Source organism: Ursus americanus, chromosome 12 (genome assembly GCF_024610735.1).
Source record: "Ursus americanus isolate L20-20 chromosome 12, mUrsAme1.1.p, whole genome shotgun sequence".
Taxonomy (NCBI): domain Eukaryota; kingdom Metazoa; phylum Chordata; class Mammalia; order Carnivora; family Ursidae; genus Ursus; species Ursus americanus.
In genome coordinates this window covers 12,051,441-12,077,054 of record NC_142138.1, presented here as the reverse complement: position 1 = coordinate 12,077,054, position 25,614 = coordinate 12,051,441, and the positions used below count along the sequence as shown (strand labels likewise).

The 25,614-nt window shown below is 52.7% G+C and overlaps 1 protein-coding gene across 1 annotated transcript; it reads right to left on the bottom strand.

Moving 5' to 3' along the window:
- Positions 1-790: 790 nt before the first annotated feature.
- On the bottom strand, positions 791-25,280 carry CIMAP2 (ciliary microtubule associated protein 2). The gene is made up of 10 exons (XM_045801328.2): positions 25,231-25,280; positions 24,482-24,569; positions 23,856-24,020; positions 23,610-23,732; positions 19,075-19,212; positions 18,766-18,909; positions 17,020-17,181; positions 15,863-15,988; positions 13,642-13,775; positions 791-863 (listed from the first exon to the last, which is right to left on the bottom strand). The coding sequence occupies exons 1-10, from the start codon at positions 25,278-25,280 to the stop codon at positions 791-793; spliced, it is 1,203 nt and encodes a 400-aa protein (XP_045657284.1).
- Positions 25,281-25,614: the final 334 nt, after the last annotated feature.

Below are 25,614 nucleotides of genomic sequence, written 5' to 3'. Positions count from 1 at the left end.
CTTCTAAAAATGTCATTCTGACATGAGTGAGAAAGTAACTGCTTTTCGTAAGGCACTCACACTCTGAAGAGAGCATTTCTCATCGTTATTGGAGTTTTGTGGCTGAGTTTTGTGGTGTCCCAGCCTTTTTTTCTAGGGACAATGCAATCCTGCCACCCTACGTAATCTCTTACCAGCAAGAAACAGTGAAGGAAGTCGCTCAGGACATTGTGACCAACCCCACAGACCCATCTTTGGGCTAGACTCTTGCACCCACAAGGCCGAACTCCAAGGATGAAACTGTCCCCAATGGCTGCCCACGGCCTGGGGGCCAGCGGCCTCCTTATAATAGTGTCAGGCCCTGCTGAGCTTCTGGAAGCATTCTGGGATGGAGATGGAGTTCCCGGATGGGGCCTACAGCTGTCTTCTGACATATGCTACACTTTTCTGCCTCTTTTTGGATTTTAATAATCAGGGAGTCAAGCCATTTGGCTTTAGAATAGAAGAGGTTCCATTAGTCCATCTGCTTTCGCGTCCGTGCCACTGGCTAATTTGAATTCTCAGGATAGTTGATCTTCCCTATCAAAAGGTATCTGGCCCCAGCTGTCCTAGCAGACATCGTGACCTCCAGGTAGATGTCTCCAGCAAAAGTGACCCCACCGTATCCCTCCCCGTTCCCAGGCATGCCCATGTGTCCTTTCTCTAAGACCCTTCCTGCCCTCCCAGTTCCCACTCTTACCCTCCCATCCCCAAATTTGTCTTCGGGCCTTTGGGCCCTCTGGTCATCCCGGGCTGTCCTTCATATGCAGTTTTAAGGAGTAGGATCTGAATTGTAATCCACCATCGGAGGGCACTTCCCCTTCGTAAAAGGTGTGATCCTTTCCCTTTCAAAAGACAGAGAGAAAGAGAAAATGAAACCGGTCCCTTGGAAGGACATGAGTGCCACCCCCCCCCAGGGGCACCCAGGGGGGATGAACAGGTACCTGTTGGCTGTGCTTCCCAAGGGATCCTATACTGGGCGAGAGGACCAAACGGATGACCCCAGCAACAGAACAGCCAGGTTCTAAAGAGAAGATTCCTTCCCTTTGCATCCAGTTTGGTCCATCAGAGCCCCAGAGCTGGTTTTAAGAACTCCAAATACAAAATCCTAGCACTTGAAAGATCGTGTAGCCCACCCCGAGAGGGAGACTGAGGGCCAGAGAGAGGAAAGAAGTGGCCTGAGGTTACCCCGGTGGCCAGAGTCAGAGCCAGAATTCCAGCCCAGAGCCCCTGACCTCAGTCTAGTGTCCCTTGCATTGTTCTGATTCTTTCCTCCAAAGGGAACCCCTGAAGACTCTGGTTTCATCCCCAGAGCCATTTGGAAGATGGCATTTCAAGAAGAACCCTTTGCTTTGTGTATCAAATAGCATCTAGCCGTCATTACATGACACACGTTTATGTGTCTGTTTATTGTCTGTCTTTCATGTAACCTTGCATGGACTTCGATTTCTTTATGGATGTTTTCTCCCCGTGTTTAGCAGGTGCTCCACAAATATCTGTCCAAGGAAGAAAGGTGGGAGGGTGGGCTCACCGGGGTAAAAGAGGCCTTTACTCTCATCTGCTGGGTCTTCACTCCTCCCGGTCCCACAGCCCCTGGCCTGGCTCAGAGCCAAAGCTCTTCTCTGACCATTAGGACGGCCTCCTTGTCTCCACCCCATCCCACTGCCGCACCCCACAGTGCCACAGAGCACATCTTCAAAACCCAAGAGTTACTTCCTATTAAAAGCCTTCCTAGAGTCTGGGAGAAAATATTTGCAAAACACATATCTGATAAAGGATCTATATAAGGAGCTCTCAGAACTTAATAGAAGAAAACAGGCAACTCTTTTTTTTTTTTTCAAATGTGCCAAAGAAGAGATACAGAGGAAGTACGTGCAGAGATGCCCAACATCTGTCATTGGCAAAATGCAAATTCAAGCCACAAGGAGCTACACCTCTCAGGATGGCTAACACTGGGGGGGAAAAACCCCAAACTGACAATACCAAATGCTGACAAGGCTATGAAGCAAGGAGAACCCACATACGTGGCTGGTGGGAATACAGGATAGTATAGCCATTTCAGAAAACAGTTTGGCAGTTTGTTATAAAGTTATACATACCCGGTGACCTAGAAATCCCATGGGAGATACTTGCCAAAGAGAAACAAAAGCACGTGTCTACACACACACCTCTATGTGACTGTTCACAGCAGCTTTATTCAAAACGGCCCGAACTGGAAACAATCCAGATGTCCTTCACCTGGGAAATGGGTTTTCAAAAAGCCTGCGGGACGTCCATACGGAGGAATACAGCCCAGCATTCCAAGGAGCTGCTGTTCCGCACGACCACACGGGTGGACCTCAACAGCATCGCATAAAATGTAAGAAAAGATGCAGAATTCTACATATGGCGCGATTCCACTCACACAACATTCTGGAAAAGGCAAAACTATAGGGATGGAAATCCCGGCAGTAGCGGCCAGAGGCTGGGGGAGGGGAAGGAGATTGACTGCAAACGGCACAAGGAAGCCCCTTGGGGCGAGTGCCACATTCTACATCTTGCCTGCCTTGGTGATTACGTGACCATAGGCATTTGTCAAAACGTGTGGAACTATATTCCTATAAAGGGTGAATTTTACTGTACGCAGTGATACTATTATAAATCTGACTTTTAAAGAAAACCTCCCGTGGCTTTTCGCAGGCAGGATAAACTCTCAGCAGCTGAGCTTGGCACTCGGAGTCCCTGAGGACTGACCTAGCCAGTCTCATCAGCCCTCTTCTCTGCTATTCTCCCTGTACGCGCTCCACACGTCATCCAATGTGAGCCATCTCGTCTCTTCCAGACACGTCCTCAGCTTTTTTTCACTCCGTCCTTTACGCATGCTCTTCTCCATCCTAAATGTTTTCTCCTCCCTGGAAAGAAGTAAACCCTCCTGGAAAGACCACAGCTTGGAGCAGCTGGACTAGTGAGGCAGCCCTGCTCTGCCACGGCAGACAGAGTGCAAAAATGGTCCCAGTCTCTGTTCTCCGTGTATCCGCGCCCTTTGCAACGTGATGCTGCAGCTTCCCCCATCCAGACGTAGCGTCTGCTCGCCGCCCCCTCGCCTTGAATATGGGCCGGACTTGTAGCTTGCTTTGGCCAACAGACTGTGGAAGAAGTCATGGTGTGCCACTCTGAGCCTCGGCTGCGAAAGGCCTTGAACACGGCCTCTCTCCAACCCCTGCGTCCTCTGTGAGAACAAGCCTGGGCTGGACTGCTGAAGGGTGAGTCCCTGTGGAAGGGCGTCTAGGTGGGTCATCCAAGCCCATCCCAGACCAGCCAGCCCCAGCCAACCAAAAGACCCATCTCCTCCCCTGACCCAGAGCCCATTTTTTAGGGTCTACTGTAAAGTCTCATTACCCCCTAAGGTCCCTGTCTGAGCAACTGCGATTTCAGACATGAAGAAGTAAAGCCAAGTCCCACCCCCAATTTTACATCTTCCCAGCGGCCCTTTCCTCCTCCCGTGTTGACAGCACTCTGAGCACAGCTTGTTGGCTACTTGAATTGCAGGTATCTGTCTGCAAAAAAGCCAAACTCCTACATTACGACGCCGCAGTCCCGCTGTGCCATCTCTCTCCATCACTTGCCGCCTCCTCTCCTGTGCCCCGCCCGCCCACCACTCAGCTGCCCCCAACGAGCCAGGCTTGTTCATCCCTCCATGCCCACGCCAGCAGCCTGGGACACCCTCCAACTCTGCAAAACCTTCCCGGGCAGACTGCGGCTCCTCTCTCTGCACACCTTGCTCCCACTGCATCTTTCTGGGCCCTCTGTTGTGGACCTGATTCTAAACCAATCCCTCCCCTCTGCCCCATTTGCCTAGGACTTTCTGAGCAAAACCCCCTGGCCCCCTGGTCCCTAGCAATCGTTGGCTTACATTTAACTGGCTCGTCAACCTCTATGTCTTCCCTGCCTCCTGCCCTCATCCAAGGTCAACCTTTTCCTGCACTCGGGAGACTGCCCCTCCGGCCTGAACAAGGAGTGGGTTCCACCACTTTGCAATGGAATCACCTGTTTCTTCCTTGCCCATCAACCTGGAAACACGCTCAAGCCTCTATCCCCACCCACTCCTACCAAAAATAAAGGAGGATAGAAGTTAGGAAGGAAGGGAGGAAGGAAAGGTAAAAATATGACCTCCTCTCCTCTCTGCCTTCCCTTGGAGCTTAAGGCCCCATATTTCCTTGGTGCCACTTTGCCTCTATGGCAGTCACCAGACTCCCACAGTAAATGTGTAGTGGGATTGTGGAGGGAGGGGACTCCGTGCTGAGCTTCCTAAGGGTTCCCTCTTCTAGCCCAAACTCCTAAATCTCCCACCAAAGCAGCATATACCAGGGCCCAGGACGTCAGAGGAAACTGACCCGTCGGGGACGGTGGAGTGAGGACGGGGAGACGAGTCACAGTGAGGGCTTTCTCTGCCTTCGCCTGCCTGGGTTGGAAGAGCCCCCCCCCCCCCCCCCGGTCTCATCGTCCAGAAGGCCGCGGGGAAAGATCGAGGGAAGTGTCTCGGTGTGGAGACAGAAGTCCTGGCTCCACTTGCCCTGATGCTCCCTCTTAGCTGCTCTGTCACTCTAGGAAGGGGTGAGCATCTCCGCAGGAAGCCGGGCGCCGCTGAGGGGCAGAGCTGGTGGCTGGCTCACTTCCACCATGTCCCAGCAGCCAGGATGGGCCTGGCACGCAGCAGCTGGGCCGTGACCCTCTGAAGCCTCCGCACGTGAATGCCACTGACTGGCAGTGGCTTTTTAGGAAATCGCTCTCCAGATTTCAGTTGTCCCAACTGGAAAACATCGAGAGTCAGATCTCCCTTTTAAAGTCGTTGTATATAGTAAGTGCCTACAAAATCACTTGGTAGGTTATACATGTGCTCCAAGAATAATTATCGTTATTATTACAAAGATTGGATATTTAGGATTTCAACTTCAGATTTCCGGACAAGGAACATGGCTTTAGTTTAAAATGGGAAAAAGGTAGTATGCATGCTGAAGTATTCAGGAGGAAATGTATTGATGTCTGCCGTCTACTTGACACGTATCAAATCATAAGACGATTCACAGAGGAACAAAAGAGGATTAATAGAGGGACAGAAGGACGGAGAGGTAGAGAGGGGTGTCATGGAGCAAGAAGAGTAACATGAATGATACACTCTCAGAGGCAAGTGTAGAGGTGTGTATGGTAAAAATCCTTTCCATTTTTCTGTCTGCCTGAAATTTTTCATAATAAAAAACTGTCAGGTGAAAAATCTTAAAAGGAAAAATAATCTTCTGTCAAATCAAACTGGAAGTTTCCCATGGGTTCCTCTCATGGAGTCATCCAGACTCTGGACCATCTCATCCGTTAATGCCCTGACTCACCCTTTAACGAATATTCCTTGAGCTCCTTCTGCGCAGGCCAGGGAGACTCTCGAGCTCCAGAATCGAGAAGCTGTAGCTAGGAGGGACCCCAGCATGCGAATACATAGTTACAACGCAAGGGGGAAAAGTGCCTCGACCGGGGGATCACAAGAGATGGAGAATAGACACTCTCTGGACAAATCGGGAAAGGGTTCCTACTTAAGCAGAGTTGGGGAGAATGAATAGGAGTTTTCCAGACAGGAACCAGCAGGAGGGTGTTCCAAGAACAGGTCACTGCGTGGCCCGAGCATGGAGGGTGGTGCAAAGGGTGGCCTGGCTAGAGCACAGAGTGCTCTTGTCCACACAGCAGGAGGGTGGGCCGGATGGAATAGAAAGACCTGGCTGTGGGGCACCTGGCTGGCTCAGTGGGTAGAACATGAGACTCTCGATCTCAGGGTCATTAGTTCAAGTCCCAGGTTGGGTTCGGAGACTACTTAAAAAAAAAAAAAAGAGGGGGCACCTGGGTACCTCAGTCCGTTGAGCATCTGACTCTTGGTTTCGGATCAGGTCATCATCTCAGAGTAGTGGGATGGAGCCCCGCCCTGGGCTCCATGGTCAGCGGGGAGTCTGCTGGAGATTCTCTCTCCTTCTCCCTCTGCTCCTCCCCCCACTCACATGCACTCTCTCTCTCTAATAAATACATAAAATCTTTTAAAAAAGAAAGAAACATTAAAATCAGAAATCTGTTTAAAAAAAAAAAAAAAGACCTGGCTGTAAGAGCCAGAAAGGTGGCCAGATGGAAACCGTGGTCCATGAGTCAGTCAAGCACATTTATGAAACACCTACCACATACCCAGCTCTAAAGAATGAAAACCTAAAGGCTACCCTTCCCACACAGGCACTGCATCCAGGCTGCCAAGCTGGAAGACCAGAACCCTGTGGTCTGGCAGGAAAGGCAGGTGAGGCTTGGAGACTGAGAGGTGACAGATAAGCTGTCAGTACACACCCAGAAAGAGATTTCACAACTCTCCCACACACGCACTTCCTCCCATGCACTGGAGACAGCAAGCGTTTGAGGGCGTGTTGTGTTCTGCCGTCGGTGGCCTCCTCCAAAATTCTGGCCCAGGGGGAGAGGCCGAAGCCCAGGGTCAGAGTCAAGGGCACCGTTTCTGCCCTGCCTCTACTTGGCAGTCACTTCCTCTCCAAGCCTCACTCACGCACACGTAAGGCAGGGGAGATGGCACTGACATTCACCCTTTGCCTTCGATGGCACGTGCATGGCCCGTGGACTTTGTATGCGTCCCCACCCATGGGCGCGTCACCAAAACCAGCACACAGGGGCCGCGGGCAGGGATTAACAAGAGCGAGTCAGCCCCGAGTTGTCAGGATCCAGGGAGAACCCCTCCATCCTCCCGTCTCCCTCTGTTTTTGCTCATTCTTGACTCCCCCTTTATTTTTACGTGTTTTGATTTTTTTTTTTTAAGATTTTATTTATTTATTCGACAGAGATAGAGACAGCCAGCGAGAGAGGGAACACAAGCAGGGGGAGTGGGAGAGGAAGAAGCAGGCTCATAGCGGAAGAGCCTGATGTGGGGCTCGATCCCAGAACGCCGGGATCACGCCCTGAGCCGAAGGCAGACGCTTAACCGCTGTGCCACCCAGGCGCCCCTTGATTTTTTTTTTTTAACTTCTAGAATCAAGTGGCTTCTTTTGCTTTATCTGCTTTCAATCTTTCTCGTTTAATATCATAAGCAATTAAAGTTATAAATTTCGCTCCAACCGGTGCTTTAACAATATTACATAGATTTTGATATAGAGTTTTCATCGTAATTAATTTCTAAAGAGTGTGTAATTTCAGACTCGACTTTCTCTTAGACCCAAGAGCTATTGAGAAGTGTGCTTCCTCATTTCCAAATACTTGGTTTGGGGGACTATCCTTTTTATCATTAATGTCTTGTTTTAGTGTACTATGTTTAGAAAAAGTGACCTCAAATTTTCTATATAGGATGTTTCAAACTTAGACATTTTTTAATGAGATTTTCTTAGAGGATTGACTTTTATAAATGTTCCATGAGTATCCGAAAATAATATGGAGGTAAAGTACACCTATTCAAATCCTCCAAATAATTATTTATATAGCCTTATCTGTCAAATCCTCAAACAAGTCTATTCAGAATTCTCATTATGATTGTGGGAGTTCATCACTGTTATCTTGGGTGTGTAAAGGTTCAAAGTTATTACAACTTCTTTATGGATTTTATTGTTAATCATGATGAAATACCCAGCTTTGTCCCATTTTATATTTTTGCCTTGAATTCTACTACGATTGGTATTTGTGTTTCCACTTTTTCTTTTTGTTGCGGGTTACGTTTATCTGGTCTCTCATCGCCAGATGTATTCTTACATACTTTGTCTTCCCCTTTCTTGGGCTCTCCATGCTAATTCACTTTCCATATGATTGGAATATATCTCCCAGCACTATTTTCAGAAAAGACACATTTGGTATATAACCTAAATCCTTGTGCATCTCTAATTACCTTGCACTTGAATGACAGTTTGGCTAGATAGAGAATTCTTTTTTTTTTTTTTAAGATTTTATTTATTTATGTGACAGAGAGACAGCCAGCGAGAGAGGGAGCACAAGCAGGGGGAGTGGGAGAGGAAGAAGCAGGCTCCCAGCGGAGGAGCCCGATGTGGGGCTCGATCCCGGAACGCCGGGACCACGCCCTGAGCCGAAGGCAGACGGTGAAGGACTGCGCCACCCAGGCACCCAGCTAGATAGAGAATTCTATACACAGTGTTTTCTATCCACGCGCCAGAAGAGAAGCCCAAAACATGTCGGATTGTCTTTTATTTAAGTTATAGTTTATTTGTCTTTTTAGAAGTGATACTTAAAAGATTTTTATTTTACCTTTGAAACTTGGAAATTCCACACTTTAAGTGAACTGAATGCATACATTAACTTCTCTCCCTCGTGAAATCCCACTAAAACAAGAGTAAAGGAATAACAATTTTAAAAGCGTACATTCGCAGGGACAAAAAGAATAGTAGAAGCAACTGGAAAAAAAATATTTTGGAGGTTAAGAAAAGCAGATGGAAGAGCGGTAACTAACTTAACAGACCCGAGGATGCTAAGCCCTAAGCCAGCAGAAGATAAATTTAGGAATTCCCTCACTCCAGCGGCTGAAGAATCGGCAGCACCAGGTCTCCCTGCAACTGAGAGAGAGAATGGAGCCAAAAACAAGGCTATTGATTGAGAGTCTGTGTAGTATTGGTTTCCCTCCCCACTCCCTGCAGACAGACGAGTGCCTTTCATGAGTGAAGATTGGAGAATTTACTCTGATATCTCTGATAGAGATGGTCTCTGTACAGGATGACACCAGGCACAGGTGATATCACGAGTACCATATTTAAAACAGAATCAAATGGAAGTTCAATCCCTAAATATCAAGACCTCTAGGCTCTTCTCCTCCACTTAGAGCTCTGGTAGCCAGGCTTAGATCCCCCAGAAGAGTTTTCTCCCACCAAAGTAAAAGACAAAGGTCTAACAACACTGACACTGAAAACAGTGAAAACACCCAGCTTGCCCATCCTATGGTGAAGTCCATCATCAACCAGTGCCCCAGACCTTTCAGTGGGATGTTTAGTTAGACATGAATGCACAGCCGAGAAATACCAGACATTTGAGAAAAATTTCTGATATGGAATATTGAGGCCAAAACAAATATATGGGGGGTGGGGTGGGGAGAAAACGATTTGATGAAAGGAGACAATGTTGGGCAAACTTGTCTTCATAATATCTTCAAAGTATGAGCAAACGTTGTATCCATGAAATAAGAGAATAGTGTTACTAAAACATTAAGAAAACAAAAAAGAGCAATTAGAAAGTAAAATATAAATCAGAAAATGAAAAACTCAGTGAGTGAATGAGAGAACGTTTCTGGCCACCCGAAAAAAAATCAGCAGCTCAGATGTACCCAGGATGGAACCAAGCACAGAGCAGACTTTTCAAACGAATCAGTCAGTGAAAGTGGTTATCAGGGAATCCTTTTTCCCACCTTTGACCTACCTACTGTGCCTTGTGACACAGTCCTCCTGACCCAAGAGAGAGCCCGAGTGGGTCAGGATTACATGCACAATGCCAAATCAGAACCCCAGGGAGAATCATGCACCAGCCTGACAATGAGACACCCAGGGGATCTGCTGGTTGACTTCCATTCAGTGGCATTCATAGGCCTTAATTAAGCCTGACCATATCCCTGTAGGGTATAAATCATTCCCATTTTACAGATGGGAAAACTGAGGTCTGAAAAACAAAGCGTGACTCTAGGCTGGAGATGGATCTATTTTTTTTTTTTTAAAGATTTTATTTACTTATTTGACAGAGAGATTGACAGCCAGCGAGAGAGGGAGCACAAGCAGGGGGAGTGGGAGAGGAAGAAGCAGGCTCATAGCGGAGAAGCCTGATGTGGGGCTGGATCGCATAACGCCGGGATCACGCCCTGAGCCGAAGGCAGACGCTTAACCGCTGTGCCACCCAGGCGCCCCTGGAGATGGATGTAAATGGAGAACGTACAATTTGTGTAGTCTGTCTCGAGAGCGCTTGTCCTCTATTTGCCTTATTTTTTTTCTGGTTATAAAAATGTTATATGTTTATTTTGAAAAATCTAAACATCTCAGAAATAGAGCAAACAAAGTAGAATGCAAAAGACCCTGGTAACCCTCCAGAGGTAACCAGAAGCAGCAGCTTGGGGCCTCGTTCTCCAGAGTATACTGTCTACGCATATGGAAATATATTTTTAATAGGATCATTATTCTTCTATTTTTAATATTCATATGTATTTACTCTTTCAGATGAAGTTTATGATGAATGTAACCATCCCCTTGAAATCTGCTAAAGTGGCATTAAATACATGCATCAATGGGGAGAGTTACTGTTTTTCCAATATCGAATCTTTCCATCCATGACATGATATTCCCTCTAGTTCAAGCCTTTTCCGACATCTTTTTGTAAAGGTTTATATTTGTCTTCATGTGTGCCTTAACTGTGCCTTACTAAGTTTATCCCAATGCATTTTATCATCGGTGCTGCTACTAAGAATGAGATCATGTTTTTCTTCTCAGTTATGTTTTCTATGAGTTATGGCCTCCGTATCAGAGGAAACTCTTCACCTTTACAGTTTTAAAATGAATTCTCTCGGACTATTTTAGGTAAACACATTATAAACGGTGATGATTTGCTCTTCCTTAAGAGCTTTATTTCCTATTTGTTTTTCTTGTCTTACTGCATTCGCTGGACCCTCCACAACAGCGCTGAATAATGACACAAGCATCCCTGTCTTGTTCTTGACTTCATGAGAAGCCCTTAGCATTTTACTATTGTATTTAATAGTTTGGCCTCCTCTTTAAAAGCCCCTTCCTCCCCCTCCCCCGGGACTCAAAAGCCCTCCTATCTCTCACCCATCCCTGTCAAATTTCCTTCTTCGTAGATACTTTTCCTTAGGTCTTTGACAGCAGAGGGTGAGTTAAACTGCTGTCGTTTCCTGGGTAATGGGCACGCTCAGCCTCTGTAAAGACCTTACCCTTTATATAAATAGAACTTCGAATTCCGCCAGGGCACAGCCGCTGCTAAGGGACAGGGAAGGTGGCCCTTGCAGCATACCTGCCAAACAGCATCCACAGGCAGAGCACTTTACAAGCATCCTCTCCTTCAGTCCTCAAAGCAGACTCTACAAGGTGGGTTGTTTTGTTCACGCTCATTTTTCAGAGCAAAGTCTGTCTCCCAAGTAGCGCGTCCTAGGTCACAGCTAAGTAGCAGGCAGAATTCTACACCAGGTTACAAAGGAAGTCCTATAACCTCACAAGCCTGAGTCTTGGGTGTGATCACAGTGGTGAAGGGGAAGCTCAGACCCAAGGAGAAGGCAGACGTTCAGGGGAGAAAGCTGAGGGTCTAATGGGATGGGGCATCCTTCCCTGCCCTGCAGGGCTTTGCTGAGCAAACAGTATAGAATGGAGCTTTGCCGACAGGGTGGCCGGGGAACAGTGGCCCTACAGGAACTAGGGCATGGCGCTCTTCTTGGGAAACTGAGCAAGCTGCTTGCATTAGAGGGAACCGGTGAGAAACCTGACAGCTCCTACCACAAAGCCCAGAGAGATTTCGGAATTGGAGGCACCAGTAACTCAAAAAGCAGGTGCAAGACCAATGGCTGCAAACAGAGGGAAAGTTAGACACACACACACACACACACACCACTCCTTGTGCACCCCACAGAAGACTAGAGGTTTAGTATGCAGAGTGGCTCCAGAGCAGGGAGACTGGGCACAGTGGAAGGTAGGCAGACAGACACCCTCATCAGAATAGAGGAAGTAGGTGGAAATCCATACACTGCTTGGGATGCCCCTGCCTCCTCCCCCTAAATACCAGCAACCACATTCACCCACCCCAGGACCTAGGATCATTTTCTGGAGAAGCTGAAAGCACAGAGAAACACGCAGGACCAGACCCCCATCATCTAATCACTCCCGGTGAAGCCACCGACTGACAAGCCCCACCCAGACTCACAGCATTGTTTAGTGCTTTCCTCTTAAACGCGAACAACACAAGTCAAAGAAATAAGGAACTTGGAAGAAGGGCAGGCCCTGCAGGGAGCAAAAGGAAACTGAAGGGAAATTGTCATTGTCATTTTCAGATCAAAGAACATATGGCATACAATACACTGAACTGGGGGCTAGGAAAAGAAAAGAAAACAAAGAAAGAAAAGAAAGCAATCCACAACACTCAAGAGCTCTTGCAAACTATAAAACATGGAGCCAAAGTTTCAAAAGGCAATAGTAGGGTTCAAAGATAAAGACAAGGGAAATTTACCAAAGAGCAGGATGGAAAAGGCAGAGATGGGAAATAAGAAAAAAACAAGATAAGAAAGCTAAAGCATCGAACCAGGATATCTAACCTTCATCTAAGAGAGGGGAGAGAAAGCAGAGGGGAGGAAATCACCAAAGACAGAAATGCAAGTAGTTTTCCCAGAAAATTGTCCCAGATGGAAGGAACCCACTAAGTGCCCAAAACTGTAGGTGAAAACACTCACACTAGGCCTATTTAAGACTAAATTTCATCATGAAATTTCAGCACACAAAGGACAAAGAGAAGATCCAAAAGCTTTTAGAGAGGAAGATGCAGACTGCATACAAAGGACAGACAACCAGAATGGCGTAGGAATTCTCAGCCGTGCTTGAAGCTCAAAGGCAACGGGACAAAGTCTTCAAAATGCTGAGGGAAAAGTATTTCCAACCTAAAATCTTATTTCCAAGCAAACTCTTGATCAGTTCTGCAGGTAGGAAAAAAAATTTTGTTTCAAGCATGCTGTCTGTTAAAACCGTTACCTTCCATTACCTTTTCTTAAACCGCCCCCCCCAAAGGGCCTAAATCAAGGAGGAAGACACAACGGGACGATGTTGCTAAAAAATAAGCATTTAAAAGTTGGCTTTCCCTGGGGCGCCTGGGTGGCACAGCGGTTAAGCGTCTGCCTTCGGCTCAGGGCGTGATCCCGGTGTTCTGGGATCGAGCCCCACATCAGGCTCCTCCGCTATGAGCCTGCTTCTTCCTCTCCCACTCCCCCTGCTTGTGTTCCCTCTCTCGCTGACTGTCTCTATCTCTGTCAAATAATAAAATAAAATCTTTAAAAAAAAAAAAAGTTGGCTTTCCCTGAGCAATCTGGTCCTCATGCCCTCACCGCATTTGCTGACAACGAAATGACCTAGAAACGCATGTTTATTCACATTTTAACATTTCCGAAATTGAGATAATGTTGCAACTGACGGCAGGAGCCCGCATTTGCAAGCTGCTTTGTAGTTAGCCTGGCATTTCACGCACCTTTCCTCCTCAGGCTTCACCACAGCTTACCAACCCCATCATAAACACCGAGAAACTGAGACCCTGCATGGCGAAGCCACCCAAGTTGCACCTAGAGTCCCTTTTCCTTACCAGGAGCTTTAGACAGAGCCTCTCATTTGGGGCTCCACGTCCTCTGCTCATCTGACAGTTGAGGGAAAGGAGGCTCAGAGAGGTCAAGGGAGGCGCCCCACCTCACACAGCCAGTAAGCAGCACCGCCAGGATCTGAACTCTCTCCGCTGCCTCACTGTTGGGCTGGCCCTAGAGGCCGCAGCTCTGTTCCCATGGGAAGCGAGCACAAGGTGGTGGGGGGTGGGGGGTAGGAGGGAACCCCAGCCCCCCCCCCCCCGAGTAAGCCCTTGCCCCTCTGCCAGAGCTCCAGGAGCACTCACTGCATGAGCCTGTCCCTGGCTGGGTCTGAGGGGTAGCGCTTGGAGCCGCCCAGGAACAGGGACCGGTAGCACTGTCGACAGTCCTTGGTCTCCGCCAGCCAGGTGTTGAGGTAACGGCCCACACCTACGGGGTTCTGCACCGGGGAGAGGACGGCAGGACGTTAGCAAGCCAGAGCCCTGGCTTGGAGACGTGAACTCAGGCCCCCCACTCTCTCCACACTGCTCCCTACTCCACCTGTTATGGATTGAACTGTGTCTTCCAGAGAGATGTGTAGGAGCCCTAACCCCCCAGTACCTCAGTGTGTGACCTCATCTGGGAACAGTTGCTGATGTCATTGGTTACGGCGAGATCCAATGAGACTGGCGTCCTCATACAAGAGACACACAGGGGGAAGGACAGCCCTGAGACAACGATGACAAGGACAGAGGCAGACTGAATGACACATCTACACGCCAAGGAACTCAAAAATCGCCCGCCACCACCGCAAGCGGGAAAGAGGCCAGTAAGGATTCCCGCTGCAGGCTTCAGAGGGGGCGGCCCGGCCTCCAGACTGTGACAGGGTCAGTGACTGCTGCGGGAAGCCGCCTCGTTTGAGGAACTTTGTCAGGGCGGCTGGAGAACATTAATACACCGTCCCTCCCAGAGACCCGGGTCGTGGATACGAGCGGCGCCAACAGAGACGTTCAGAGAGGACAGGCCACCTGCCCAGACCAACCAGCAAGGGCGGCAGAATGGCGGGCCGGCAACCCCAGCACCCGCAGAGCAGCGGTGCCAGCAGCGGCCTGGGAGATGCCAGGAGCCAGACAGGGTCTGATGTGCTGCCCACAAGGAAAAGGCCTGTCTTGTCGGGGAGCCAGCTCCCGGTGTTGCGCCTCCTGCCCTGGGGCAGGGCGGGCTCAAGCCTGGACCCTGGACCTCACCTCAGCCCCTCGCACTCAAGAGTGGCCAGCCCTGCGGTAGCAGCGTCTGGCTCTTATCCAAATACCTTATTTGGGGTCCCCACGTGAAGACCCTCTCCCCTGAAGGAGGTGCCAGCTTGGCGTGGGAAAAAGCAGCTTGCAGAGAGCTGACCAGCTGGTCCTCCTGAGAATCAGGCAGGGAGACAGGGTGTGGGCCCAGCGGGGGCCAAGCCATCACCCCGGGAGATGAGCTGGTGGGGTGGAAGAGGGGTGTGAGAGGAGGCAGCAGGAACCCAGTGCGAAGGCAGGTGCAGGGGTGCAAGTGGAGGCAGCGGGAACACAGTGGGAAGGCAGGTCAGTTAAAAGCAGGACAGTCCCCGGGTAAACCAGGAGGGACCTAAAGAAGAAGCAGTTGTCCAAAGCCAGGCAAAACTAACCCGCGCTACTGCAAGTCGGACGAGGCTACCTGACGGGGAGGGAGGTGTGTGTTGTGGGGCTCCCGGGGCACTGGAAATGTGCTCTTCCGTGCTCTGGGGGCTGGGTGCACGGATGAGTCCATTCTGCGGCCGTTCGTGGAGCTGTTCACATAGGATTCATAAACCTCTCTGTGTGATTATGAGAACCCAATAAGAAGTGCACTTAAAGACTGAAGGGCAAGAGTAAGAAACAGGATGAGGTCGATGGGCAATGGCATTTGTGTAAATTAAGAAGGCAGGCACATGCAACCCGAGAGCTTAGCTGTTTTACAAACACTAACGAAAGGTTACATCACACACGTGGGGATGGCTGCCTCTGGGGACGGGGCGGGAGACCAAAGGGGTCCTTGCTCAACCAAGGATGAGAAGGGGGCCAACTCCACTAGCTGCCCCAGAGGCCCCAAGACACATACAAAGAGAAGGGAGGGAGCATTCCCCGGGGAGAGTAAGAGACTAGCTCTGGGGTGATGTCCCTTAGGACAATGGTTCTCAAAGTGTGGCCCCCAGGGCAGCAGCGGCAGCAGCATCACCTGGGAATGTGTTAGAAATTCAAATACCCAGGCTCCACTACAGGCTACCGAATCAGACGCCCTGGCACGGCGCCCAGCCATCTGTGTTTTAACAAGCCCTCCAAGAGGATGCTGATGCCCACTCAAGTTTGGAAACCAGCACCGTAGAGAAATAAGATAGCAGGAATTGGTGTTTGTCCCTTGGGGAGAAAGAAGTGGGTTCGGGCCCATACAGAGCATCAGTTCCCAGGGGCGAGGAGGGCTTGGGGCTGCCTCTAGAGGCAGGAGAGGGTTCTCTGCCCATCACCACGTAACTCCCACCCCAGACCCACTCACCCAGCTTCCCAAAATCATCTGGTAAGCCTTTAAGCCCATCCGCTTGGAAGACAGCAGGAATGGTGGCTGGTTGACATGTTTGCATTCCTTCTTTGGAGGAAGCCACGAACCGGGACCAGATGTGGCCTAGGGGTAAGAAATGAAGGCTGAAAACTGGAGAGGTCCGGCAGTGGTCAGCCTGGGGCCAGGGCAGGGGAGGGCTCCTGGAGCCTGACATCGTCCACTTGGCAGCCCTGGTCCTTGAGCCAAAAACAGTGGGCGGTACCCAGCCACCTCCCACCCACCAGGAGCCCATCCTTCCAGGGGTAAAGGGGCCCTGTGGTGCCCTCATAACCCATGCCACCCACTCTAACCCCACCCATCAGCCTAACACCTCTTTCCAGGTTTCTAAGTATACCACGGCCTGGCAGGGCCATAGAGGCATATTTCCAACCTGGAAAGTGAAAGCCACACAGACTTTGGAGCTAGACGAGCTGGCTTCCTTCTCATACTTGCTGGGGGAGCCTGGGCAAATCCCTTCCCATCTCTGGGCCTCAGTTTCCTCTGGTGAAATGCAAATGATAACTCTCACTTTGGGGTGCCTAAAGGTGCCTGGCCCAGAGGAGGCATTCGGAAATGTTGGCACCCTTTTTCATTGCTCTGGACCCTCCTGTTTTCCCAAGCCCTAAGCAGTTCTCCCTGGGGGGGCAAGCCATGCCTGGGGGGGCTATCCAGGTCACCGGCTGCCCCACCCCCAGAGAGGAGCACACCTGCTCCCTTGGAGGGAGCAGGTGGGCAGTCCCCTGTCGGGGTAGACCCCTTATTCACACTCTGCCCTGCCCCATGTTCCCTTGGCGTCTCTGTGAGAGAGGGGCACTTCGTAGGTTCCAGGCCCCACACTGCCAGCTCCAGTCCTTCACCTCTAACTCTCAAGCCACCTGGTTATGCTCAGGGGACAAGCAAGTAAACTGAGCCTCAGAGAGTGGGAGGGACTTACTCAGAGTGACAAGACCGGCAAGGCCAGAACTGGAAATGAGGTGGGTCTGACACCCAAGGCTGAGCTTTTCCCTGAAATCTCCAGCCCCATCCCACGTCAGCCCCACAGGACAGCCCCCTCCCAAGAGAAGAAGGAAGGAAGGTCATTTGGCCGGGGGCGGGGGGGTGTGTTGGACACTGACTAGTTTTCGGGGACACTGGCTAAGGGTAGCCCAGTAAATCCTTTCTGTAGGGGTTTCCGGGTTGCGAGAAATTTTCGAAAAAACCCCGCGCTTCTTATTGTGACGTGAGTTAAGTTCTTCCACGAAGCTTGTAAAATTCATTAGTTCTCGGGGCTTTTTTTTCTGAGAAACAGAAGAAAAACAAAAAGGTGTCTGTTAGGCCAGGAAAATCCGAGTGCTCTCTCTGGACCTTCAGCAGCAGAGAAAAGCAGGTGACCACACAAGGAGGCCTCACCCTCCTCCCTGCGTTCCCACGTCCCCAAGCTGGGTGGGCAGAGCAGCGGCCCCGGCCGGTGGCAGGGGGAGTCTCACAGCGTCTCTCGCAGCCCCCACCTCCGTGCCCCCGGACAACGTAACCATCATCCGTTTGCAGGGTCCTTCATTTTTGTGCCATTTCAACGGCATGTACGGCCTTAGCCCTGTTCTCAGCAGGCACAGTAGCCCAAATAGCTAAAAACCAGCGTGATGGGGGAACACAGAGGGCTCTTAGCGCTGCGAAACTACCCTGTAGGATACTATCATCATGGACACATTTGTCCAGACCTGTAGAAGACACGATCCCAAGAGTGAATCCTCAGGTGGACTGTGGACTTCAGGTGACAATGATGTCAGTATATTGTACCACGTCTGTCCCTCCGGGGTGGGCTGTGGCCCGTGGCCCGTGGGGGACGCCGGGCGTGGAGGGGGCAGCGAGGATACATAGGAACTCTGGACTTTCTGCTCACCTGTGCTGTGCATCTAAAAATGCTCCAAAAATTAAAGCCCATTGTTTCTTAGATAATAAAAAGCGTGATCATGCGGCCCGGGCCCAATAAGGGTGCAAGCAGGCTGGGGGCCTGTGGAGGGTCCCAAGGCCCCGCTATGCTGGACGGGACCACGTCAGTAGCTGGCCACGGGGCCATCTGGGAGGCCCTGGAGAGGAGCCGGGTGGGAAGGCTCATTCCACGGCGAGCCGCCAATTGGTCTGAAGTCTGTCAACATTTCACCACCAGCAGCCCGTCCTCACCACCTGCCGACACTCTGTGTAGTGTTTACTCATATTGTGTGTCCTTTTCCACTGGAGTAGAAGTGCCACAGGGGCAGTCATCCCTGCGACTCTTGCCTGGCCCCAAACTACACAGTGAGGGAAGAAACCGTGGAGACAAAATGAGCAGGCCGTGGGACAGAGACCTACCTCCGGTTGCTACAAGGGGAGACAGCAAAGCCCCCCATGCCACAGCTTACACAACAGCAGCATGACCGGTGCGGGAAAGGGGGGCAGCGAGTTAAGATTCTACCTCCGTTTGCCCGTCCTTCCGGCCTTCTAGGTGCCTGGCCCTAGGTGTTAGCACTGCTGCTAACGTGGCCAGCGAGCTGGGCCTACGATGCCTGGCAAGGGCTTCCAAATAGCCAGGCACCCACACCTGCGCCATCAAGGACCCCGTGGCCCTGTAGCCGGTCTTGCATCCAGCCCTGGCACTGTGACCCCCGTGTGTCCTCGGCGGTTCGTGCAGGTGAAGTCAGACAGACGTGCTGGCGTTCGGATCCCAGCTCCGCTCCTTCCCAGCGGCGCGGCCACCCCACTTCCTCACCCAACACAGGGAGCCATGTGCCGCCGCGGCTGCGCGGGGGAAGTGAGCACACGGGGTGGGGGTGCTCCTGGTGTCGGTAAGCGAGGCCGGCCATCCTGCTGCAGAAGCATGTTCCCCACCTCGCCTGGGTACACACCTCCACCGAGTAATGTCCGTAAGGCTGGGGCTTGCTTCGGGCACCAGAGAACATGTCGTAAAAGCCACGGGTGCCCACGGATTTCTCCAGGTATGCCTCAATGCCACTTTTGAAAGAGTAGGTGCCTGGTGCCAGACCACTCCCCTGGAACAGAACACAGATGACAGTCCCCTAGGAGAACTGCTGATGTAGGCCCATCGCCCCCTGGGGGCTCAGTTTCCCCATCTGCCCCGGGAGTCCCCCCGCTTGCCCCCGCTGCCCCAGGACTATGCAGGAAGGCAGGCAAGTCCCAGCCAGGTGAGGGGGTACCTGATGAGCCAGGGGGGGCGCCTTGTTGGTCATCCGACACATGAGGCCTTCAGAACGAGAGCGGCCGCAGGCTTTCTCCTCCAGCCTTGTGTATGGGTTGCCCTTCACCCCATAATTTCCAGGGCCTGGATAGTAGTTCTGTGGGGGGAGGGAGGGACGGAAAGGTCATCAGTCCTGCTCCTTATGTGGAGTGTGTCTGAGAAAGAGAAGCCCGTGGCAGGGGAACAGGATGTTCAGGGCCCCTGTGTGTCAACCACCCCCCAACACACAACATGGTTGGTCTCAACACAGCTCCACCACTGTTCAATCCTTCAGTTCCAGGTTCAGACTCTTCCCCAGGCCCCCCGGCCTGTCCAACTGGTTTCATACTGCTCCCTGCCTACATCCCACACTCCAGCCAAATTGGGTTCCTTGCTGGTCGCCAAATACATACCATCTCGCCAACCTCCTAGCCTGTGTTTGCTTGTGCCGTTACCACCACCCAAAATGCCCTACCTGCCTTCTTTGCCTTGCAAAATTTTAATTCTGGGGCACTTGGGTGGCTCAGTCGGTTGAGCATCCAACTCTTGGTTTTGGCTCAGGTCATGATCTCCCTGTTGGGAGATTGAGCCCCTGGGTAGGACTTCTCGCTCAGAGGGAGTCTGCTTCTCCTCTCCCCCTCACTCTGCACCCCGCCCCCGGCCCCACTCTCTCTCTCTCTCAAATAAATCTTTAAAAAGGAAAAGAAAAGAAAAACCTAATTCTGCAAAGCCAGCCAAATGTCATCTTTCCTGGGAATGAAGTCTTCCTTATTACCCCAGACAGTCCCTGGTAGTCTTAGAAATGTCACCTATTACACCCATTTTATAGCCCTGCATTTGCATGAATGGGGTTCTCACTGTGCTACGAACAGTGCTATGACCTGGAAGAATCTGGAGTTCTGGGTTTAGATCCTGGCTCTGCTGCTTCATAGCTAAGTGACCGTAGAAGCACTAAGAGACTTAGTGCTTCTAAGCCTCGTGGTCCATAATTGTAACATGGAGATGGTAATACTTTTCTTCCCGGGTAATGAGGAGGAAATTAAATAATGCCTATAAGACCTCCTGCACGGTGCTCAGCCCATACTGGGCACCAACACCTAAGTCAGGGAGGGATGCCTGTCTTGGGGGCCAGGAGGAGAGGTTGAGTGGGTAGGAGAGATGGAGAACTGCAGCTGGAACGAGCGTTTGGGGGTTCCACTGCCAGGGTGGGAAGTCTGGTCTCTGTAAGTGGAGTGAGGGGAGCCACCCTGCAGTGCAGGTGGGTAGGTGGGTGGGTGTGGGGAGGTAGTCCTTGAATGAACACCTGAAGGTTTGCTGCTGCGCTGCACCTCTCAGCCACACGAGGTCGCTGCCGTCCCACGGATGGCTCAGTCCTGTCCATCTCTAATGGGAACCAGCGCTGGGGAAGCAGCCCTACAGGGCTAGATGGAGGGGCAGGGAGCTCTGCGGGGGGAGTTGGGCCACTAAGGCATCAGAGGACAAGACGACACGTTGTCTCCTTCCAGGGCCCGAGGTTCCCAGTGTGCTCAGGAGAAAAGCCCCCGGGGAGGAAGCTGGGCGCCTGCACGGTGTGTTAGGTGCTCCAGAAGCCTCAGCACGTTGGTCCTGGAGGTGACCCAATGGGATCAAATCAGCACCATCTGCAATTAGCAGATGGAGAAACTGAGTCCCAGAGTCAGACCTCAAGTCCAAGGTCCTACCTCCAGAAAGGAGCAAGAGCTAGGGTTCCAACTGCAAAATCCCTGCCCTTCCTGAGCTGTTTTGCAGGCACTTTAGTCCCCGGAGCCGGAGGGCCGTGACCTTAGAAGGGCCGGTTACAGCAGAGAGTGACCGCTGCCCCTGGAGTCCACAGACTGTGGATGAGCTCTGGGCTCATCTCTTCCCTCAAGCCTGCAGGTTTAAAGGTGGAGTAACACACCTGGGCTGATGTGAAAGTTCATGATTTTAATCAGAATGTTGGCTGTCAGCGCGTCGGGGACCCAGGCAGCAGTGATTAATTCTCGGGGAGGTGTGTGGGAATGTAGAAATTGGAACAGATTATTTTTAGCTGGACCAGTGGAGGGGTCGGAACTCTGCACAGGGGGCATCTGTAGCCCAGAGGAGGCCATCTGGTTCCCAGCCCAGGTCTCACAGCAAGAAGACAGAAAACGGGTCTTGGACATGGGATTGCCTTCTGCACCGCCCGGGGCAGGGCCACCTCCTTGAGCTCACCGTCCTGCCCTGAGCCCAGGAGGGCAGCTGGGAGAAACCCCACAGGGCCTGGGGGAGGTTACTGCAGGAACAGATAGGGGGACAAAGGGGGAGAAGAGCCAGCTGGAAGGGAGGGCAGGCCGTGCAAACTTTCAGCCTACTCAGCCAACACTCACAGATACCCCGGGGCTGGGGGCTGGGGACCCAGGAAGAAAGCATCAGACTTGTCCCTCTGCCACCATCTGGGCCGGGTTCCAACATTAGACTCTGTCCTCCAGGGGCCGTCAAGGAACAAAATGCCAGTGAGCCCGCCTGTGTGTGAAGTGCAGTGCCTACGTATGGACGCCCTTGGATTCAAATCCTGCTTGTGCCTCTCATAGCTCTGTGACCCTGGGCGGTGGCTGAAGCTCTCTGTGCTCGTTCGCTCCTCTGTAAAGCAGGGATAATGATAGTGCCTACTCTGTGGGGTCGCTGGAGGATTAGGTTAATTGGTACACTCCGGTGCTTAGGACAGCACCTGGCGCGTGGCAAGTGCTGCGTTAGGCGTCAGTGGTTCTTACTTCGGATTGGAAGGTAATGACTCAGGTTGAAATGCCTCGGGGCCTCCCCCTCCCTATGCTGCAGTGGCAGCTTCTGTGCCCGAAGACGCGAAGAGTCATTTCCAGGCTTCACGGTGGTAAGGCGGAGAGAAAGGGCCTGGCTTTGGGGATGGACAGTCCCTGCTTGCCAGCCGTGCAGCCTGAGGCAAGGGGTTCCCCCTCTCTGAGCCTCCAGGGCCTCATCTGGAGTGGCCGCAAACACTTAGCATGTTTGGGGACAGCAAGTGCTTAGTAGGCCTGCGCGTACTTATTCAGTCCACAAATACCGACTGTGCGCCCACTGTGTGCCCAGCACTGCTAAGACCTGGTAATCCCGCAGTGAGCCGAGCAGGCAGATGTCGTCTACCCTCAGGGGCTGATGTCCAGTGGGGCAGAAACCCTAGACACACAACCACGATCGGGACTCCTAGGAAAGGGAGATGTCTGTCACCTCGTGGGGGTCAGGCAGGCTTCCTGGAGGAAGTGACCTTGGAGCTGACAGCTGAGGGTTGACCAAGGGGCAGCTGGGGAGCAGGCAGGGGGAGGGAGAGGAAGGACACTTCTGGCAGAGGGAATGGCGGGAGCCAAGCCCCCGTTGAAAGAGCTTGGCCGGTTTGGGAGCTGGAAGGAGACCAAGAGCGTCCAGTGCGGAGAGCACCGGGGCGGGGGACGAGGGCCACTGAGTAAACCGCAGTATGTACGCTGCTCCAGGATGCGGTGACTTCTGCCTTCTCCCTCGTGCCCTTACTGAGCTTGAACCCCACTCTGTTCTCCCCACATGGGATGATCGTCCCCACTCACACGGATGCCACCCCACCCCTCACCACCATCACCTCCCATCTGGATGCCTCCAAGCCTCACCCCCAGGAGCAGAGTACTCCTCTGAAAATGTATCAGGCCCTTCCCCTGTCCATACACTCCACTGTCCTCCCACAGCGCCCAGAATCCATCCTGAAGCCCCCACCTTGCTGCAAGGTCCTGCCCTCTGGCCCTCACTCCTTTGCCATCTCTCCTCCTTCCGCCTTCACCTCCCCCTCTGTTCACACTGGCCTCCTGCCCTCTGGTCCAACTCCAGGCCTACGCCTGCTGTTCCCGCTGCCTAGAACGCTCTCCCACAGCTGCCATGAATCTCCAGAGCTCACCTCCTGCAGGTTTTGCTCAAATGTCACCTCCTCCCAGAGGTCTTCCCTGACCACCCTATAAATTGCACCCCCATCACTCTGTACCCCTTCCCTGTCTCATTTTTCCTCACGGTCCTGATCATATAGGATTTGCTTCTCTGTACCATTGTTTCTTCTACTAGGGCCCCAGTTCCAGGAGGGAAGGGGCCTTGTCTTCATCACTGCTCGGTCCCCAAGCCCAAGAACAGTGCATGGCACTTAGTGGGTGCTCATGCGTTATTTGCTGGCTAGACAGATGGACATATAAATGGATGAGTTTGTTGAGCACCTAATGTATGCTGGACTCTGTTCTGGGGATTCGGAGATGAACCAGACCCATCCTTGCCAGCAGGGAGCTCCTGGGCTGGTGGGGGAGACAGTACAGGGACATACGACAGTCCCTGGGCTTGAGGCTGGGACACTGGAAAGCAGAAGGCAGAGGGCTTTGGGGGACCCAGAGGAGAGCTTGGCCGAGCCTGAGGAGGAGATGGTATGAGGAGGGGCATGTCCAGCACCAGCCAGGCTGCATGCTCTGCAGACAGAGGGGAGGGTGCGTGGGCCCCTCCCCAGTACATGAGGACACCTACCCCAATGAGTCCTCGGAAGCGAATCTCCCCTGAGCTGAGCAGCCCCCGGGTGCTGCAGGGTTTCTCCTTCAGCTGCTCTAAGAAGTCTTTGAGGTTGTAGGAGCCGGGCCCCAGCTTCTCCTTCTGCCCCAAGAGAAGAAAGCAGAAGGTGAAAACCTGCAACTTGGGAATGTCCACCCGGGAAGGAGTCTGGAGGGTGGTGGCATTCCCTAAGGGAGGAGCTCAGCCGGGCCTGGGAGGACTCACCTGCAGCTGCTTCTCTTTCATGATGGCCTGGTACTGGAAGTGGGGCAGCTGGGTCAGCCGGACGGCTTCCTGCGCCCTGGCCCAGCCTGTGCCCACCTCCTTTTTGAGCTTCTTCTTGCTAAAGCAGGTCTCCTTGGAGCCGTAGGTTCCAGGTCCTATGTGGGACTGAGTCAGAGCACAGTCACACCCACCCAGTCTGCCCACAGAGTGACTTCCTCCCCAGGCCGCCGCCCTGAGCTGGGGGTGGGGCAGACAGTCCGACCCCGCTGTGGCCCCTACCCCTGGTCCCGAACCCAGCACCTAGGGGCATGGCACTCAAGGTACCATCACAACATCCTCTGCCATTGTTCCCCTACAACAGGGAAGGGTAGCACCTCGTTGGTAGCCCACAGCCAGTTCTTGCAGGAAAGGAAATCGCCCCCCCCCCCCGGGCTCTGTGGCCCCAACCCATGCCGTCCTCACCCAGTCCTACATTTATCAACACATCTAAGGACCCGGCTCTGAGCCAAGCTCTGTGCTCCCCACTGGGGGCTTAGAGAGGCGTAAGGCACGCCCCTGACACAGCTCAGCAACAGCCGCGCCCCGCGAGGGGCAGAGGGGACCGCAGGGAAGCTGTGCAAACTCACCAGGTCCACAGAATGAAGCCTGGAGTACGGGGCCTCCGTGAAGGTGCTGAACTTCTTCCGGTTGGGGTACACGGCGGAGACATCAAACCTAGGGAAGGACAGAGGCCCAGTGAGAGCCCGACGCCTGGCCCCGGTCCTGGTGTGGGCAGTTCTGGGGGGTGGCGGGGTTGGCTTCCCAGAGGAGCTGGCCAGTGGAGAAGGAGCAGGGCTGCTCCGACCCCAGCGTCTCTGTCCTTCCGGCTTCTCTCTCCCTGGACACCACCCTTGCCTGGTCCCCTCCCCTCTGCTGGGGGCCTTAACTCAAAAGTCACCTTCTCCAGCTCCTCCTCCAGCTTGCTTTCTCTCTATCACTACCCAGCATTTTTTATGTATTTTCTTCCTGCTTTATTATCCACTCCAACCACCCCTCCCCACGAGAATGCTAACTCCGGACTACAGAGGTTTGCTGTTTGTTCACTGCTGTGTCCGCAGATGCTAGAACTGTGCCTGGCACGCAGTAGGCGGTACACGTCGCTCCCATAAATGTTCGGGTGAAGGACCCCCGGGCTGCGATCCCGCCCACCGCTCTTCCGCGCTCTGCGCCCGGCCCATAGGAGGTGCTCCCGAAATGCTTTCAAATCTCAAGGATGGTGAATGAGCCCCAGGCACAGGTGCAGCAGGTGTGACCCGGAGAGAAAGGCGGGCCCCCACCCCTCACTGCCAGCCTCCTCCTCCAGGCTCCTGGCACTCCTGGGGGGGGGGGGGCGCACCTGTGGCTCTGCACCCCGAAGGGCGCCCCGCTGAACCACTTGGTGCCCATGGTCCCCCGCCCCCAGGCGAGGTCCTCGCCCCGGACTCCGGCCACGGGACTCCTGGCTTAAGCCAGCGGCCACCGCTGCCGCGGCAACCCCGCCTTGTGACCTGTGATTCGCGCGACCTGTGCGCGTCTGTGCCGCCGGGGCGCACCCCTGCCTTTGTGCCTCCGCTCTGCACGTTTTCCCGCCACCTTGCGGGAGATCCCCCGCGGAGCCCTGCACGTTTCACGGCCCCTCGTGGTGGTTAATATGGATGCCATTTGGTCAGGATTGGGAGTCGTCTGTGAAGGAACCCTTTCTGATTTCTTGCTGTATCCCGGCGCGCGGCGCGGAGCCTGG